This window comes from Hemitrygon akajei, chromosome 4, assembly GCF_048418815.1.
Source record: "Hemitrygon akajei chromosome 4, sHemAka1.3, whole genome shotgun sequence".
NCBI lineage: Eukaryota > Metazoa > Chordata > Chondrichthyes > Myliobatiformes > Dasyatidae > Hemitrygon > Hemitrygon akajei.
This window is the reverse complement of record NC_133127.1, coordinates 142826513-142846826: the sequence shown is the minus strand read 5'-3', so window position 1 is coordinate 142846826 and position 20314 is coordinate 142826513. Positions and strand designations below refer to the sequence as shown.

Here is a 20314-nt window from a genome sequence, read left to right as displayed (position 1 = left end):
TCTTTGTTTCTTGCACCATTCACTGTAAACCCTAGGGAATGTTATGTGTGAAAATCCCAAGAGGTTAGCAGTTTCTGAGATACTGAAACCATCCCATTTGGCACCAACATTGGCTCAAAGTCACTTAGATCACATTTCTATCCCCAGTCTTATATTTGGCTTGATTAACAACTGATTCTTTTGACCATGTCTGCATGCTTATATGCACTGTGTTGCTGCCACATGATTGGCTGATTAGTTATTTGCATCAACAAGCAGGTGTACAGGTTTACCTAATTAGGTGGCCACTGAGTGTGTGTTAATCCCATATGTTTTAAATGTCTTCTCAACCTGCCCTACCACCTTCAATAATTTGTGCGCAAACACCCTTTTATCTTTCAGTTCCCCTTTTAGAATTTTGCCTCTGATTTTATTTTGCAAAAAAAAATTCAACTGATTTATAGGAAATGGAAAATGAGAGTGAAATAGAATAATTAAAAATCTCACTAGGATATATCTTTAATAAAAAGAATTTATTTCCAATGAATGAAGTTTGTATTAAGATAATGATCAAATTAACTCTACAATATTATCTTCTTTACAACTGGGAAATAACACCATAATAACTGAAGGCCAGAATTTGGCACATTGCACATAATTTTCCCAATATTAGCACTGGCATCAGGAAACAAATTTCTTTTTAAATAACTAGTGAATTTTCAATATTTAAAATCTACTTCCTATCAAAGTTGCCTTTTTAAAATTTCATGGCCTGTGGTTTCACAATACCATTGAGATCTAATTGAAAAGCTTTTTATTCTTCCAAGTGATAAAAGTGGTGTCTTGCCTCAGTTAACATGGCAAACAGCCAAAATTGACTATTTTCAGTACGTTACCAAGTTATTACTAATAAAACCCGCATTTCCATCGTAAATATATTCACCCTTTCATTACTTTGCAGCTTTCATTATCCTATCACAGCCACTGCTGTTAATTGCACAAGTGCAATGCTCTTACTTTGTCAAAAATACTTAATTTGAAATGACCATAACATGAACATATGTTGTTAAAATTACCATAATACATTTACATAATATTTTGCTGCCTTTTCTTACTGTAGTTGAGGTCCAAAGAGACCATACTGCTCCTGAGCAATTAGGATTCAGCTCCTAAGCACTGGTGGTTCTGTGGATATTGGAAACCCAGAGCAGCACACACAAAATGTAGGAGGAACTCGGCAGGTCAGGCTGCATCTATGGAAAGGAATAAACTGTCGACGAATCAGGCCGAGATCCTTCCTGAGGATTTAGCTCTATTATTATATGAAATCCTCTGATTCACATAGATTCCTAACATAGATTTTATGGCTGCATTACCCAAAGACAAGCTGCTCTTTTGGTTTGAGTTAAACTAGTGAAACCATTACAGTCTGCCACTCCATCAGCTGAGCTCTTGAAGGAAAGTCACCCAGTTCTATTGATGGGCCAGTATAACTCTTACTGTCCACGACTGACAGAAGTTGCTGATCCATGGGATAATTGAGGAAGAACATAATTTGTCAAAAAGTAACTGAAGTTCACCCACCTCGGGCTGTGGTTGGTGATACTAGATGAACGTCTAGATTTACTACCATCCATCAAATTCAATCAGCCTTGATTGTCAAGCTGCCTAATTACAATCTTAAATTATATTACAGGATTTCTAATATGTAAATGTACTTTTTTTCAAAATGGCAACCATATTTTAAATAAAGATTAAAGTATGTAGGTATTAAAAAAGGAGAATAAATGGTGGAAAGCTGAAGGCCCAGAGTACAATGTATCTCACTGAATATTACTTGCCACTGAAGTCAACACGGAGGAACATGATAATATAGTTTACAATATGGTTCTGTTCAATCCTTTGGATAACCCAGTTGTTGAAAAGTTGAACATTATCTTAAGACACCAGGAAATTTCATCACATTCAACTATTCCCCTGCCAAGATAGCTTTTGTTTCTCTCATCTCCAATATTTTTGGAGGTTAAACACCAAAATTTCAAACTAAATGAAGCAACATTAAAAAAAAAGTTTCAAGACATTTTCCCATTTGCTCTCATGCTAGCATTAAAGAGATTAATCTATCTTGGTGGGTTGGCCACACAAATTGGCGTATGAAACGTTAACTAGTAAAGCATAACTAACTGTAATATCATTATTTTGTTAAACGTTCAGATATTTTGTACCTTTAGGCAACGTTAAGAAAGTAGTGAATGTCTTGATTGTAGAAAATCAGGAGGAATGATTGAGATTCATTTTGTACCATAAGTAAAGAATTATTCAAGATTATTCATATTTTCCTTACTAAAGAGAAAAAATTTCTATCAGGTATTCACTTCAACAAATCTGACTGGATTATGATTTTGAGCTGTAGAAAATGCAGTGTTCTTAATCAAAATGCTTTGAAGTTTTAACTCTTAATATATGAAGGAACTTATATTCCAATAAAACTTCATGAATGAAACTTGAACTGATTTCTTAAACATGACAATCTCAGCACAAAAGATAGATATGTTTAATGAAGGGAGATGTGATCTCCAGCAGATCTGCTCATTGGTTAGGATAAAGACAGTGCACTGAATTTACATAAAGTAATATATTGACCCTCACAATATGTGACATGCACTTTTTCTGGACTTGAATGTTCTGAAGAAAATGGCTCTAACAAGGAAAGTTATGTGAGGCCTTGAAAATTTTAATGTATGTTGTGTTGTGTTTAGTCATGTTGTGATAAGATCTCTAAAATGAACTAAAAGCAAAAACTGGAAAATTCAGGACCAAATTATCAAGGGTCTGTAAAATCATGATAAATGTAATTTCAAGATTGAATATTACTTGTCTACTTTTGCGTTTAAAAGGAGAGTTACATTTTTTTTGTTTCTGTGAGCTTTAGAATCATGTCAAATATGATGCACAACCTTTAGTTATAATCTCTTTCAGATGAATACAATTCTAGAGCTGTTACACTGTATGTGACTTTTAATTTCCTTTCAAGCACCCACATATAACTTGTCTGTTTTCCTTATATGAAAGTGCACAGGCTTTATTTCTAGTTTTGTCTTAAGTACATGCACGTACAATTCAAAACCATGTTAAAGATCAACAAGAACCTTAAGTTTAATCAAATATTGAATGAAAATCACACCTTGAACTCAGTTTATTAACTCATTGAGTAAGTCCCATAAAACAGCATGAACAACCATTTATGAATGATTTATCTCAATGTCAGGGGCCTATTAAGCCAAGGTCACAAATAATTTAGCTGCAAGATTTAATGCATGAGTCAGAGAGGAAGTTCTGGGCACTGAACAACAGGGTGGAACTTATGCAGGGTTTGTACAATAATCCTATAAAATTCGAGGCACAAGATTGTTGTAAATCTCAGACAATGGCACAAAAAATCACTTAGAGAGTTTACCTCAAATTCAATAAGTGTGATTGAGGGCCTGCTTATATCTTCCATTTGTTACTGTAAAGGGAGTATTTTTGTGTCAAAGATACACTGCATGACAATCATTTTACCTGGGAAATATCCATTACTGAATCACAACTAAGAGGACGTGCTGAGGTGAGGTCATTAGAACCAATCACAGAGGAGATTATTCCATTCTGATCAATACGGCGTATTGTGGTCCCATCCACAAAGTATATCAGACCAAATTTGTCAACTGTTATACCTGGTGAAGGAAAAGAATGAACAATCAAATAAGCTTCTGGGCTCAGAGTGTTAGATTTTTCTTTAAGATTTCATCCAAGAAGGGAACTGGTAGGATTACATTAAGTCATTCTATCACTATAGATATTAGTGCAGTTCAGAGTATTATTAACCTTAATAATAGTTTTGGTACCTTATTAAAATCTTTTGTTTTACTTTATCTTTGGTGGCTTTCACTTTCTTTTGAAAATGAGGACAGGTGATCTCAAGACACTTTGATAACGTCAAATGATTCTACCTGCGGAAATGCTCGTTGACCACTGGATTAACTAGTAAAAACCTACTGTTTTTCAAAACATTGCTGAACCAACGATTAAACTGATGGATTACCTATCCAAAGCTCAGATACCTAGATTGTCTGACTTTACTTGGATGTACTGAAGATCCTGTAATTTCCGTTTCTGTGGCCAACATGAGAGCATCCTTCAGGAGGGTGAACCCACAGAAAGCATCCGGCCCAGACGACGTACCTGACTGAGTCCTAAAGAGCTGAGTCGATCAACTGGTTGGAGTGTTCACTGACACCTTTAGCCTTTCACTTCAGCAGTCTGAGGTACCCACCTGCTCCAAGCAGGCTTCAATTATACCCATGCCCAAGAAGGTGGTGACCTGTCTCAACGATTATTGTCCAGTAGCATTTATATCCACTGTGATGAAGTGTTTTGAGAGGTTGGTGATGAAGTGCTTTGAGATGTAGGTAATGAAGCATATCAACTCCAGCCTAAGGAGTGACTTGGATCCTTGGAGTTTGCCTACTGTCAAAACAGGTCCACAGCAGATGCCATTTCATTGGCTATTCACTCAACCTTGAGACACCTGGCCAGTGAAGATGCATACATCAGGATGCTCTGCATTGACTACAGCTCAATATGCAACACTATCATTCCCTCAGAACCAAGCAATAAGTTCCAAGTCCTAGGCCTCAATACTTTGTTTTGCAATTGGATCTTCACTGCCTCACTTGCAGACCCAGTCAGTTTGAATTGGCAACAACATCTCCTACACAACTGCCTTCAGCACAGGTGCACCACACGGCTGGATGCTTAGCCCCCTGCTCTGCTGGCTTTATACTTTTGACGGTGAGGCACTATCCATTACCGTTGGCTGACTCAGCATATAGGAGGGAGATTGAAAATCCAGCTCAGTGGTGCCACAACGATTTCTCACTCAACTTCAGTAACCCCAAGGAGCTGATTATTGACTTTAGGAGGAGGAAGCCAGGGAATCATGAGCCAGTCCTCAACGGAGGACCCTAGATTTTAGAGAGAAAAATGCTTTCAAAATTACTGAAATGTCAAGTTTCTAACTATCAAATAAAATCACTATGATGAGCTATAAGCAGTAAAAAACTAAATCAATAAATATTTGATGTGACCGCCCTTTGCCTTTAAAGCTGCATCAATTCTCTTAGGTACACTGTCACGCAGTTTTATAAGACAATTGGCTGGTAGGTTGTTCCAAACATCTTGGAGAACTTGTCACAGTTTTTCTGCAGACTTTGGGTGTCTCGCTTGCCTCTGTCTCTCCAGGTAGTCCCAGGCAGCCTTGACGATGTTGATATCAGGATTCATATAAGGAATCTTGGGCACCCAGAACTTTTGCACAGTATTGCATATTACAGCTGCGGGCTCTAAATCTTGGAAATAGGATTAACACCTATGCCCAACCTCAATGACTGCAATATCGTCCATCTGTATCTTACTACTGCTGTTAGTGATGGGCAATTAAACCGAGCATTTCAAATGACACTCGTCCCAGAAAAGTGAGTAGATATAGAGGCTGTTCTCGCTGCTTCAGTGATCCTAATTTAACCTTGAGCTCCAGTGCTGTCTCTTTGGAGTTTGATTGTGTGTGTTTCGTTCAGGTGCTCTCACATCCCAAAGGCGTGCAGGTTGGTAGGTTAAATGGTCAATACTAATTGCTCACTGCGTAGGTGAAAGGAAGAGCCTTGCGTGAGGTTAGTGTAAATAGGTGCTGGTAATCAGTACGGAGTTTGTGGGCCGAAGGGCCTGTTCTGCTGTACAACTCAAAGACCAGGGTAACAATTTAGAAGAATTTGGCAGTAAGATCTTTTATTATGTAATTCCCAGTTTGTTAGTAATCTTGTTGCTCTTCCTTGAAACTCCACAAATGCTTCAATGATTTTGATTGCACTATGTTTCAAATCCACAATGGATTATTTTCTGCATTTCCTTAATTGGTCCAGATCCCCTTGAATGCTTCAAAACCTCTTTACATATAACCATCTGGCTTGTTGTTATTATTAAATTTTATAGCAGCAGCTATAAAAATTGTTATTTTTTTGGAAGCAGCATTCTCTATAACATTTATTAGTGAAAATCCCTGTGGAACTACACAAGATACTACCTCCATAAGTTTTGTTCTGCATTAATCTTCATTTAGGGCTTGCATTTTTAGTGCCAAACTAAACATATCATTCTGTTAGCTAATTTGCTATTTGTTCATGAGCCTGTGGTAATAACACCGTCCTTTTGCTGGTGATAGATATGAGTTTCAGGAATTTATTAACTAGAACTACATTCAGGAATTAAGTCTCGTTCTACATGCTGAGTTTTCCAAAGCCAAGCAAAACAAGATCCCAGGACTCCTACAGAACTTTCCTTATCATGTTTGAGATTTTTCCACTCAGTCAGATGATCATAGTTTCAAGTTGCACTTAGAGATCAGTGTATTAGCTAAGATGATACATATAAGGACCTGCTTGTTTTGTTGGACATGCCCTTTAGTCGATGTTAAAATGATTCTTTGGTTGACAGAAATGGATTTGGAACTGGTTTATTATTGTCACATGCACCGAGGTATAGTCAGAAGCTTCTCTCGTAAAATCCATGGAATTGCACAAAAAATTGGGAATTCTTCTGTTACATAGGTCAATGCCCCTCGATTATAACAAAATAATTGTCAATTTAGTTGATTTCTTTATAGAACATTGCTCTGTGAAACTTGGCTGAAGCATACGCAACATCTTGAAGTTTTGAAGGATACATTAAAAAAGGAAATATTCCATTGTGTGTGAACCTATGTTTGAAGTGACATTACATGAATCACTGGATCACTTTGGAAACTTGGTTATTTGGTCACTAAAATAAAATGATTGTTGCTCTCTGCTGTCTACTGACATCAGGAACATAAATTCACAGAGGTTTCTGTTGACAGGCAAGTATGAGTTTCAATTGGAGTGAGAATAGCCATCAGTTGAGCCATGTGGACTGCGTTTGTTGACTATAATTACTGGTCACTTTTAAAGTAACTACAATCTTAGCAGTAATCTCAAAGCTGATGTACTGCTGTTGCAGTGGGCTTAAGCACCCGAGTGTGCTTTCAAACTTTTGATGATTCAAAGAATATCTATCAAACTTTCCATGATCACTCACAAAAAGAAACACAGTTGACATAACTAATTGGCTGGAGACTCACCTCTCGGACTAGTTAGAGTGGCTTCGATCGCCTTTCCACCATCACCACATCGCGCTTCATCAAAAGGAAGGCATTGATCTCCTGTCCCAGCCACTACCTGAGCATTCTTAGTGATGTCCTTGACTCCAGCAAGGGACTTTATTTTATAGACACGTCTGGTATTTGTATCAGACAGGTATAATGATCCTGACACGGCATCCACTGAGAGGTAGTATTTGTGTGCTGGGCTGTTACTAAAAACAGATTTAAAACATTTTAAGCTTTATATTTTCTCCATATTTAAACAAAACTTAAGTTTTTATTTACCATAAAAATTACAAGTAAAAATGCCTGAATGTTGTCAAAGACGTTTGCACTAATTGCTTAGTTTCCCAGTTATCATTTGGTCTACTTTTCTATTTTCTTCAGTCCAATTCGTACCCACTCTTTTTAACACCACAGCCAAAGAAGTAGGTGCCAGAGTCGACCAAACAACCAATCAGCCGACTTCAGTATTTAACATTACCCACAGCTCTCTGTGGTAGAGAGCTCCAGACACTGACAATATTCCAAGGGGAAAGATTTCTCCTTATCTTCGTTGTTAATGCTAACTGGCTTGATGGGACTGTGCACATTGGGACATCCCAGAGTGATGGAGCAAGCGATACAAGTGCTTTCCATTATCCACCCCCACCCCCCCAAATATGACTCCACTAGGTTTCCATCTGTCAAGCACTGATATACACCCAGTGGCCACTTTAATAGGTACACCAGCTTGTTAATACAAATATCTGGTCAGCCAATCATGCAGCAGCAACTCAATTCATAAAAGCATGCAGACATTATCAAAAGGTTCAGTTGTTGTTCAGCCTAAACATCAGAATGGGCAAGAAATATGATCTAAGTGACTTTGACCGTGGAATAATTGCTGGTGAGAGATAGGGTGAGTAGAGTATCTCTGAAACTGCCGATCTCCTTGGATTTTCACACGTCTCTAGAATTTAAGGAGAATGATGCAAACACACAGGTTGCCTTATTCCCAGCAATCATATTCTATGTTTCACCTTCTTCCTACTTAGTTATCCTGGCCACACCTATCACTGCTTGTACCTAAACATTCTAATCAATACAGCAGAATTTAGTGTTGGAGCTACCCTCAGCTTTACAGGAAACTTATTACTCCCTATAAAGCCAAGGATATCTCCAATTGTATCTCAAGTTTAATTTTATTGGGTATTAACAACTGTTTTTGAGAGAAACTAACATATTTGCAGTTTTATGATGTGAATGTTCTGTCTTCCCTTTTGTCCAGCTCCAACTGATGAGCTTCACTGATCTTTAGGTAGAAAATACAATATGTTTTCATTTCCAGAGGAAATCTACTGGAGGCCATCTTGTCATGCAGTACAAGGACTGTGCAATATATTGGCAACCAGCCAATTGATGAAATCAAATTGTATTGAATGATATTGATATCGTAAGTGCATCAGTTTTCTAATCAGGGTTCTCAAGTTGATTATATATCAATATCCAAATAAGAAAAGGAATGCACGGTTTTGTTGTCCACTGTGATTGATCTGTCAATCTTATTATAGCAGACAGTACATTTCACTTTATAAAAATAAATGAAGACTACTTGGTGGATCAAAATGGAAATCTTCCTTTTCGCTGTGCTAATATCTGATGGCAGAATGCTCATAACTTAAATGTTATTTCCTGAATGGCTCTCACCTCACTTCAATTTATTTGCTTTTATAATGTGAAATATTCCCATTTAACTGTTCACTGCACCGGACCTCCAGGATTGCCTCTTAAGATTTCCCAAGACAATTTAATCCAGTACTCTTGCACTAAGATAGCTTCTTATGAAGACAAAATAAAATCATAACAACTTTAAATGATACAAAATTCTACTTCAGACTCTAACACAGCTGTGTGCCCTTCCAGGTTATAGCTGGGTATTGGAAGAATAACAATATATCTATTAATTGGAATCCCCATCTTTAAATTATTCCACTTGATTCTCCAGAGACATTTTTATCTCTATATCTGAGCACCATGACCTTCAAAGCTGTCAAGGCTAATACCATGTGGTATGAAATACTCCATTTATTTTCATTTTCCAATGATGCTTCAAATGATAGATGACTATAGCAATATTATCTGATTTTATTTCATCCAGACAGCAGTTCCACTCTGCAACCATTATCACGTTGTAACAAACACAACTAACTTCGTACATTGGACTCCTGTCAAAAGTGTTTCACAAAACAAGTAACCCACAATTATGCAGTATGTATCAGTCCCTTACCTGTGCCTAAAATCTTTATTTCTGATAGAAAGCATTTACAGAAGAAACAGAAAAAGGATTCAGTATTAGTTTTTGAGAAAATTGTGAATAATCAAGAAAACAGACAGCCTAAACAAGTTACCACCGGTCAAAATAAAACATTTGTCAAAAGGAAATGAAAAGTAAAGGCTTTGGATTTTCAACATGTTGACAATAAACTCTCTTGCTGTTCTATCTGTAAAGAATTACCGGTACCTCATCTGGAAAAAAAAGTTAACTTAGGTGGTAATTTACCTTTTACTTGCAGATCATTCCATTACTCAAAATACTTTACTAATTCTCCATCCCAATGGCCCAGATTCAGTAAGATGGAGGCAAAAAAATCATCTCTGATTGTTCGCAACAAATGCATATGTGAGTGCCAACTGCTAGTTCTATTCATCTCCTGCATGTTAACTTCCATTAACATCTTTCTGATATTCTTGTGACTTTTAAGTTATGCTTTTGGACAAAACAAAATCTACAAACCACATTCATGTTTTACCGATCATAGTTTGATATGGGATTCCAGTTTTATATGGAAATTCAACAAACTTTACTCTATTTGACCCAGCTGGAGTCAACTATGTGCTCACTGCAGAGTAAATATTAGCTATTGTGAGAAAGGGTTAGAGATTGCCACCTGACTTGTCACCTGTTGAATGAATTCATTGGCTGTAGGACACACAAGACAATAGCTGATTCTTAAGTGAACTGATGATGTATGTTATTACATTGTATTATGATCATGAGTTCTATTATCAACAAAATATGCTGCACTCACATAAATTTCATTTCTGGAGTTTAGACCATTTAATGAAGCCAGAATCTATTAGCTTTCACCTTGTAATTGAGTCAGTGTATTACCTTACTTTAACATGGCACAGCAAGAAAGCCATTCACAATTGCTGGCACTGCATGTTTTCCAGCGTTCACCATAGCAACACAGGTAGAGTTTCAGCAATTGTCAAGAATTAAGTCACTGACAAATGTATTTTCAATTCTGAGTATAGTTGCATTAAATTCAGGCATGCAGTTTAAACTCCTTTTCTTTAATTGTAATTCAGGATATATATGTTGGCCAAATCTGAAATATGTATTTAAGGAAAGCAGTTCATGTGGTTTCAATCCAATTCAGCTTAGTTCATTCATTACCAATGACAAGTACAGGAACACTTTGAATATCACCTCCATACTTAGTGATTTAGCGTATAAATAATTCTAAATTAACTGGATATGCCTTCAGTGCAGCTACCTTGAGATTCCTCAATAGGTGGAGATAATATTGTGGGCACAATTAGAATGTAGTTTTTGGAATAATTTTGAAAATAGTTTAATAGGTAATAATCTAATAGAAGCAGAACTCAGAACATTTAAATTTTTAAATTTGAAATAAAAAGAATTGAAAAAGAGAGGGCATAGATTGGGAAGCTTTTAAAAACCTACAGAGAACAACTAGAAGAATCATTATGAAGGAAAAGACGAAATATGAAAGCAAGTTAGCAACATCAAAGTGGATAGTAAAAGCTTTTTCAAGTATGTAAAAAATAAAAGAAAGATGAGAGCGGATATAGGAGTGCCAGAAAATGAGACCGGAGAAATAGTAATGGGGGGGGGGGGCAAGGAGTTGGCAGATGAACAGAATTAGTATTTTGCACCAGTCTTCACTGTGGAAGACACTACTAATGTGCCAGATGTTGAAGGGTGTGAGAGAAGAAAAGTGGGTGCAGTTACTATTACAAGGGAGAAGGTGCTTAAAAAGCTGAAAGACTGAAGGGTACATAAGTCAACCAGACCAGATGAACTGCATTCCAGGGTTCTGAAAGAGGTAGTGGTAAAAAATGGTGGAGGCATTCGTAATGATCTTTCAAAAGTCATTGGACTCTGGCAGAGGACTGGAAAATTGCAAATGTTACTCCACATTTTAAAAAAGGAGGAAGGCAGCAGAAAGGAAATTTTTGACCAGTTGGCCTGACCTCAGTGGTTGGGAAGATGTTGGAGTCAATTGTTAAGGATGAGGTTATGGAGTACTTGGAAACACAGGACAAGATAGGACAAAATCAACATGGTTTCCTTAAGGGAAAATATTGCCTGAGGAACCTGTTGGAATTATTTGAGGAGATTACAAGCAGGATAGAAAAAGGCGACACAGTGGATGTTGTATATTTGAATTTTCAGAAGGCTTTTGACAAGGTGCACTCCTCCTGAAGCTGTTTACCAAGTTTGGAGCCCATGATATTACAGAAAAGTTACTAGCATGGTTAGAGCATTGGCTGATTTAGGAGACTGTGAGTGGGAACAAAAGGATCCTTGTTTGGTTGGCTGCCAGTGACTAGTGGTGTTCTGCAGGGATCGGTGTTGAGACCACTTCTTTTTATGCTGTTTATCGATTATTTAGATGATGGAATAGATGGCTTTGTTGCCAAGTTTGCAGATGAAATGAAGATTGGTGGAGGGGCAGGTAGTGTTGAGGAAACAGGTAGGCTGCAGAAGGACTTAGGTTAGAAGAATGGGCAAGAAAGTGGCATATGAAATACAATGTTGGAAAATGCATGTGATTTGGGAGTCCTTGTGCAGAAGACCATAAAGGTTAACTTGCAGGTTGAGTCAATGGTGAGGAAGGCAAATGCAATGTTAGCACTCATTTCAAGAGGTCTAGAATACAAGAGCAGAGATGTGATGCTGAGGCTTTATGGGACACTGGTGAGGCCTCACCTTGTGTATTATGAACAGATTGGGGCTCCTCAACTAAGAAAAGATGTACTAGCATTGGAGAGAGTTCAGAGGAGTGTAAAGGGGGTTTCTTCTTTTTCTTTGTTGCTGCGTATGTTAATCAAAATGGCTTCTTTGTTTTGTTAAAAGTAGGACTGATTCTTTGTTGCGAGAGAGTGCTGGAAGCTTGTTTGGGTTAAAATTTACTGATAAGAATTGTATTCCTTTGTTAACCAATTGGGATTAATGTTGTTCTTTCTTCTGACTCTGTAAGCTATTGTTGGCGGGTATTTTGGGGGAGTCGGCGCGAGGGGTTGAGAGAGAGAGAGGACACAATGCTGTAAGCTGGGCGACGGAATGGACCCCAGGCGGGGGGTCCGAGGCCAGGAGGTACCATGAGGAGAGGAGACGAGGATAGATATGCTTGGTTGAGCACTTCGGGTGGTCCTGAGCTGCGAGTCGAGGAGTTCGGAGGGGATCGAATGGTGGCCAGAAGACTTCGGTAATTGAGCTCCAACGGTTGTGCACGAAGTGGTTTGCACTTTGATAAGTTTGGCGCCTTTTCTTTATTTTCTTTTCCTTCATATATACTGTATCATTATTAATCACTTAGTTATAGTAATCTTTATAAATTGTAATCATTTAATTGCATATGGTGTCCTGTCTGTTTTTTGACGAGGTGGGGACATCACACAGCATTCACAGTAGCTGATAACCCAGTTTGGTGGGGCCGAAGGCTGCTTCCCCTAGACGGAAGCGAGCTGAGCGAGCCTGGGGCGACCCAGGGGATTACAGGAGGTTCACAAGGAATGAAAGGGTTATTATAAGAGGAACATTTGATAGCTCTGGGTCAGTACTCGCTGGAATTTAGAAGGATGAGGGGGTACCTCATTGAAACTTTCTGATGTTAAAAGGCAGCAGGTGTTGAAAAGATGTTTCCCAAGATGGGGGATCTAGGATAAGAAGGCACAGTCTCAGGATAGATGGGCGTCCATTTTAAACAGAGATGCGAGGAAGTTTCTTTAGCCAGAGGGTGGTGAATTTGTGGAATTTATTACCACAGGCAGTTGTGGAGGCCAGGTCATTGGATGTATTTAAGGCAGAGCTTGATTGGTTCTTGATTGGACATGGCATCAAAGGTTAGGGGGAGAAGGCCAGAGAGTGAGGCTGAGGTGGGGAGAAAGGATCAGCCATAATTGAATGGCAGAGCAGACACAATGTGCCAAACGGTCTAATTCTGCTCCTATGTCTTATGAAACCATCTGAACTTTTAATGAGCCTTTCATTCTTCATTATATACCAGCTTCTGAATTTCCAGTCATATTATATGGGAAAGCAATTAACATTTTTCCAATGGTACTTTCAAAATTTGATTGATATCTGATCAAATGCTCACTCGCACATGAAATATGCGTACATATATAAAATTTGACACCTGATGCATGGCTCAGCAGAAAGCTTTTCTTGTAATGTATCTCCAAGAGTCATGGCTGCAGTGGTAACTAAAATTTATTTAATGTTTTAGCTAAACCAAAATTTATCCAACCAGCATTTTGTTTGGAACTACAGGCTTTGAGCTCAGATCCAGCTAGCGCTACAACAAAATATCAGTCCTTCCTTGGACTACAGAATATGACTGTTAAATGCTGTCACGGTCCTGACATTCATTCAAACCTCGAGCTCTGGGAGGTCAGGTTCTAGAAGAATGAAAGAACCAATTTTAGATAGAAATTGAATTATACCTTAAACTAACATCAGACATGTTTTTCATGTTACACTAGATGGGGGGAACTGCCTCAAAGTTCAAACCTATGTCCCCATTGTGAGGGGGGAAAAGGCCAAGACTGGCCAGCGGGGCTCTGGTGAAACTGTACAATGCCAATTCCCCGTACAGTCGATACAATGGTTTGCAGAAGTGTTAATGAACTCCAACCATAACATCGATTTCTGAGGACAATGTTGACGGGAGATCATCAATGGCCTATATTCTAAAGGCCCAAGTAAGTAAGACTAGGAACCCGGCAAGGAAAAATTAAGTCTCTATTTCCCCTCGAGTGCTAACAAAGTATTAATTAATAGATGGAAGGGCATTAAATATTTAATATAGATTTTAAGAAACTGATTTTCATTTTTCTTGCATTTTATTTTCCTCAGGTGTTTCTGCACTATACTTAGTTACCAAAATACCAGGTCATAGATGTAATTATTCTTAACCTTTCTTCAGATTTCTCAGGAGAAAACAGCCCGTAGTTTTCCCCCCTTTCTGTTCCCCCCCCCCCCCCCCACCACTGTCCAACTGGTTTCATCTAATCTGAAACAAACATGAATATTCCTTATATTATTGATAAAGTATTTTAGGTCTTCCACAATATCATCTTTATCAGAAAATGGTTATATAAATTTTAATTCCATTCTGCAACTAATTAACATCAGCAAGTTCACATAAATTAGTCTTGTATTTAAACTTGGCATACCTTAACTCCAAGATATTTGTGACATTGCCTGAGGGAAAGATCCGGCGAACATAATTATAATCACCAACATATATGCTGCCATCTGATCCACATGCCAAGGCAATTGGTGCAAGGAGTTTGTTACCAGCTGCAAGGCCATTGCAGCTTGGGCAGGAAATACTACGCCTTCGGCCATTTCCCATAATGCTTCCAATTATCGGTGGCTGCTGGGATATAAAATTATTTTCCCCATTTCCCTTATGCAAGATACCTGCAATAAAATACTGCCAGTTAATATTTAAATTTGACTAAGTGCAGGACAAGAAATTCAATTAAAATCGTGCATTCATTTAACATATATCAAATCTTAACAATTAATATTTATTTTTACAAGCTGTGTTCTGATTGGGGTCTTTGGATGATTTACGCTGTTTAATTTTACTTCAATTATTAGAACTGATGTTATTGTTCAAACAAGAAATTCTTTATGATGAACATTATAGATCATAAAAATAAATGTACAACAGCGATATGCAAGCAAAAGATAAATCTTCATTAAAATGTTGCAGCTACTGATTATGTTGTATGTATCTGACTCATGCAAATCTGCTTGTACTTTGTTGTTAGGTTTCCAGATTAATTTAAGGAGCAATGTCAGTGCTTTAAGGTCATGGGATTTAAGAATTTAAAACCTCAGTGTTTTATGGCACAATGTTAAAATGTAAAACAGCCTGTTTTTATAACGTCATAGTCCAGATGATGGCACTGAGTGAGGTAAAGTTCCTTTAAATCTTAATTTCTTCTTCTGCCTTGGAAAAAGTTAAGGGGGATTAGCTCCACAGCTGCTGTAGGTGTGGTGTATCGTGGCCTCTGACATTCATCACTTCACAAAAACATGACTTTACTCTGCTCTTACTTTGGAATAAATTGGATTTGCAAACAAGTGTCACGATTTTTTAAAGTTTCCTTCACTAACATGGCAACGCTGAATATAGCACCATATACGCTTGATATGGACACCTCATGGGAATACACATGCCCAAACATTCAGTGCCACGCTCAGTGATAAATTCTAAAGTGGGAAAGTTTACTCAAGTTGCAGTAGAGTCACACCCAATTCCTTTGCATTTTCCCTAACCTGAAGGGAAAACAAAGCAGGTGTCCCCGCTTTATAAGTGTTCGCTTTACGCCACTTCGCTTTTACAAAAGACCTACATTAATAAGCTGTTTTCACATTACAAAGAAGATTTTCACTTTTACGAAAAATTTTTCCCATATAAGTTAATGGTTCTTCACTTTACGCCATTTCAACTTAAGAAAGGTTTCATAGGAACGCTCTACCTTTGTAAGGGGGGGGCACCTGCATTTAGGTTTATATATAATTTATATCTAAAAAAACAGAAATAAAATCATCAGAAACAAAGCAGATTCAGCAAGAGGTAAGACCATTTAATATTTATAAAAATCTTTCCAATCTAAATCTTGTACCTACCACAAAACATTTTCTGTCTTCTGTCTATAACCTTGTCCAAGACAGATCTATTTGAAATTTTGCTTTTTTTAACTTCAGGGTTATAGTAACTGAAAATGTTTCTTTCAATGCTTTATTTAGTATTAATCTTGCTAAATGGCTGATTTGGAGATATTTCTTCCACTCCAATGAGTATTGTGTTGTTTACTTACCACTCTGTATGTTGAGGGCATGGTGCTTGTCCAAGGTCCACCCACCCAGGTTAGAAGCAGCTATCTCATAGCCTTGTAAAATAGCAGTATGCTTCTCCCAGAGTACCAGGTCAGGGCACGATTCATATTCATAACCTACAGATACTACATGGGTACAATCAAATATAAATAAAACTGACAAACAGCAAGATATGGAAATACCTATTCCTACTAATCAATTTCATCAAGATTCTATTTTTTTAAATTAAACTAAGTGGACATCAGAAAAATGCCTTGATATCTTGGAAGCAGATGTAACCTTGAGCTAATATTAATCCAGTATTTCAGCTAGGAATGACATGTATGGGTTTGACTGAGGTATGAGGATAAAGGTCAGCTCTCACTAATGTTCATTAAACATGCTTTTGAAACAAGCTTCTGCAGCCTATTTCACAATCCAAGAGACATCTGGGTCTGCAAAATTACAATCAACTTTCCTCTTGATGTGATTGAACAAAAGAACACTCTTATTAGTAGGAAAATATAAGATGTTAATCTCAAGACCAGTCCCAAATTCCCCACTTCTGATTTTACCTTCGGAAGGTGAATAAAAACATGCCAACTGTCAGGAATTTGGTCAGTAAATTCTTTTACGGAAAACACATATCACCGTTTCAAGATAACTTTTAGCTTATGCTCTTTAATTCAGGATTTCTTTCAGGGTTTGAAAATCCTCACTAGTAAAAGGACTCAGAGAGGCCCAGAACCACAAGCCATTTTTTGCAATACTGGTTGTCTGAAAGAGCAGGAATATATTCTCCATTCACTAAAAAATTATCTGATGCTTCATCTCGCTCTCTCTGTCGTCTCTGATTCTAATAGACACCTGAAATTAACCTGTCTGGAAGCCTGAATTTCCAAAGTTTTCCACAATTTCTTTCCTAGATTCCTCCTCCGTCATAAATAGATGCTGAAGGTGTGTAGCTCCAGGTTTCCCTTTTGTCTGACTCATGTTGAAATTTAAATATCCAGACACCTACAACATGGTAAAGATTAATAATCTGCTTCTGAAAATTTTTGCTGCCAATATTAGTGCATACCTACCGTAGTTCCCAGATTCTCTGCGTTTCCATGCTCCTTGCTTTGAAGAAGGGATGAAGGCACTTACAATAAATGAGAGAAAAACTGAAAACTGAGTGAGGTGCATGATTGTGACAACTTTTCACACACTGGCATAACAAACTAATTCTTGCTATGAGCAATATATTAAGCGCTTCTTCTGTCTGTAACTATATTGTGTGATTGCTGTCATACAATTTCCATTGGGTCCTGATTGAAAGAGGAATTGTTAGTCAACTACAAATAATGTTTCCATTTTGGCATGAGAACTTTATGTATTAGGAGCTTAATAGTATTGCTCCCTATGGACTCACGTGGAACACGACTGTTTCAAAGGCAATTTCTGATTGTTGCCAACTGGAAGGAAAATGCTTCAATGCATTTTAAGTAGAGGTATGTTATCTCGTCACGGTATATGGCAAGTATGATTCTGAGTTCCCTCTCTGGGCACATCTATTATCGTAACTAAGCATGAGGTCTAGGAAGGAATAGCTTGGAATAAAATCTGGGGACAAATTTCAGTGACTAAAAATATATTATCATTATATATTATAAATTATAATTTTTAATATTGGAATTTAAAATAATAATCCTGAAACTACATTTGCTATAAGATTCTTGGGTATTTCAGCTTGTTGGGGAAAGTCAATTCTCTTGATGATATTTATACAGAGAAGAGCCTGTCATTTTTTCACTAACTCCATTTTACAAATGTTATAATTAAAAATCCAGTTTCTGCTTAAGTTCTACTCTGAATGAAACACTATTTAGTTCAGCTGATTACCTTTCATATCCCGTTTAAAGTGATTACCTGCTGAGCAAAATAATCATCATTTCAGAAGCTGAGTGAAGGTGTCATTATTAAAATTGCAGAGACAACAGGAGAGCGGAAAGAAATGACCAGACTGTCCAAAAATGGGAAATAAATTATATTCAGAATGCTTCATTTCAACATTTGAATATATTACAAGAACATGGATTATGTAGTTTACTCTCATCTTGCTGTATAGTTTCTTCAGGTGTTACAGAAATTTTGGTTACACAATCTGTTTAGGACAGGGCTTCTCAAACTTCTTTTATGCCATGGACCAATACCATCAAGCAGAGGCTGGTGGTGGTGGTGGGGGGTTCTGTGGACCCCAGGTTGGGAAGCCCTGGTTTAGAAGGAGCACCTCACTGTTGTAACAAAAAAATGGTATTCAGCCATTCTTGTTGACAACCCTACAGTTCCAGTATACTTTAATTTAACTGGGAACTTTTCCATGGAATCAGGTTTGGGATAGGTGGCCACTAGTTCACAAACACATAGTGTCATGGAGTTCAGAAGTGAGTCTCTGCTGAATTTGTGATCTGATCTGGAATGAGGGCACTGAATTTGAAATGGACATTGCACCCCCTCGTGGAAAGTGAAACGTGAAGGTGAACCACCTCTGGTATTCCCTCTATTGTCTTGACCTTTGCAAATGGGCATTGGCCAGTAGAAGGATGGAAAAAAGGTAAACTTCTTCCAACCCAAGAAAGTTCTCATGGTGCCAGTGGAGGCTGAGAGGAGACTTGATAGAAGTTTATCAGATTATGAGGGGCATAAACAGGGTCAAAATGTCTAATACTAGAAGGCATACATTTAAGATGAGAGGGGGTAAATTCAAAGGAGATGTAAAGGATGAGGGTTTTTTGACACAAAGAGTGATGACTGTGCAGCCAAGGGTGGTAGTGGAGACAAATAAAATGAGGTGTTTAAGAGGATTTATACAGGCACATGAATATGCAGAGAATGGAGGATTCTGGACCTTCTGTAAGCAGAAGGGATTAGTTCAGTTGGATGTATAATTACTAGTTTAATTAGTTCAGCACATCATGGGTTTAAAGACACAACGTGTGTTGAGCTGTTTTATACTTCATGTTCTTACCAGAAAAGACAACAAATCAGCATGTTAATAAATATGATAAACATAATAAGATGATTATGTGGCCAAACCTCTGGGAAATATATAGTTAATATTTTCTAATTTACAATTTTAAGACCAGAAGACAGAGGAGCAAAATTGGACCATTCAGTCCACTCATTGGTAAGTTATTTTCTACTTCAACTCCATTCTCCTGCATTCCCTCATAAGCTTTGACAACCTTACAAATCAGGAACCTATCAATCGCTACTTTAAATGTACCCAATGATTTGGCCTCCATGGCCATCTGTGGCAATAAGTTCCTCAGATTCACTACCCTCTGGCTAAAAGAATTGCTCTTCATCTCTATACTAAAGGGGCATCCTTCTATTCTGAGGCTGTGCCTTCTGGGCCTAGATTCTTCAGCTACTGGAAACCATATCCTCTCATCATCTGATAGAAAAAAAATCTGTTACGTAATGAAACTTACCAAATGCCTCTGAAAGTCCATAAACCTTCTGGCTGTAGACATCAGTTTTATCCCAGATGAAGTAATAAGATAAATCCGGGGTAGCAGGAAACCATTTCTGGAAGAGTCGCCCTTCCACAGCCACCATAAGATGTACTTTCATTAGATTGAATGGGATGGAGGGTTGGGTCAGACTGATCCGCATGACAGATTTATAGCCAACAGTGCAGCTGCTGACGTAGTTCAGCTTCATTTTACTACCTGGGATATTAATTTCTTCACGTAAAACCTATGAATATAAAAGTTAGAAAGAGCTGCATCAAATAAAACGTAGAGAAAAATGTCAGCGTTCTGCCACAGTCCTTTCAACTCGTGCATGGAGTAAAGACTGAGGCTTGAAGCAGTCTGCAGCAGTTTTCCAACATTAAGGAGGCTAGAATGAAGAGAACCAAAACTTGTGCTTTTGATTCTCTAAATTGGTGAAGCTTTCAAACAGCGTGAGTGATTGACTTCCATAATGAATAAACTCTTATC

The 20314-nt window shown here is 37.7% G+C and overlaps 1 protein-coding gene across 3 annotated transcripts in view; it reads right to left on the bottom strand.

Moving 5' to 3' along the window:
- Positions 1 to 20314, bottom strand: part of tenm4 (teneurin transmembrane protein 4) — a 2228071-nt gene that overhangs the window by 65506 nt on the left and 2142251 nt on the right. For all 3 annotated transcript variants that reach the window (XM_073043455.1, XM_073043454.1, XM_073043453.1), the window contains 6 exons: positions 19802 to 20069; positions 16328 to 16471; positions 14666 to 14915; positions 9462 to 9482; positions 7172 to 7404; positions 3541 to 3695 (listed from right to left, as the gene is read on the bottom strand). In XM_073043455.1, coding sequence (XP_072899556.1) covers positions 3541 to 3695; positions 7172 to 7404; positions 9462 to 9482; positions 14666 to 14915; positions 16328 to 16471; positions 19802 to 20069 — 1071 coding nt within the window. The remainder of the gene's footprint in view (positions 1 to 3540; positions 3696 to 7171; positions 7405 to 9461; positions 9483 to 14665; positions 14916 to 16327; positions 16472 to 19801; positions 20070 to 20314) is intronic.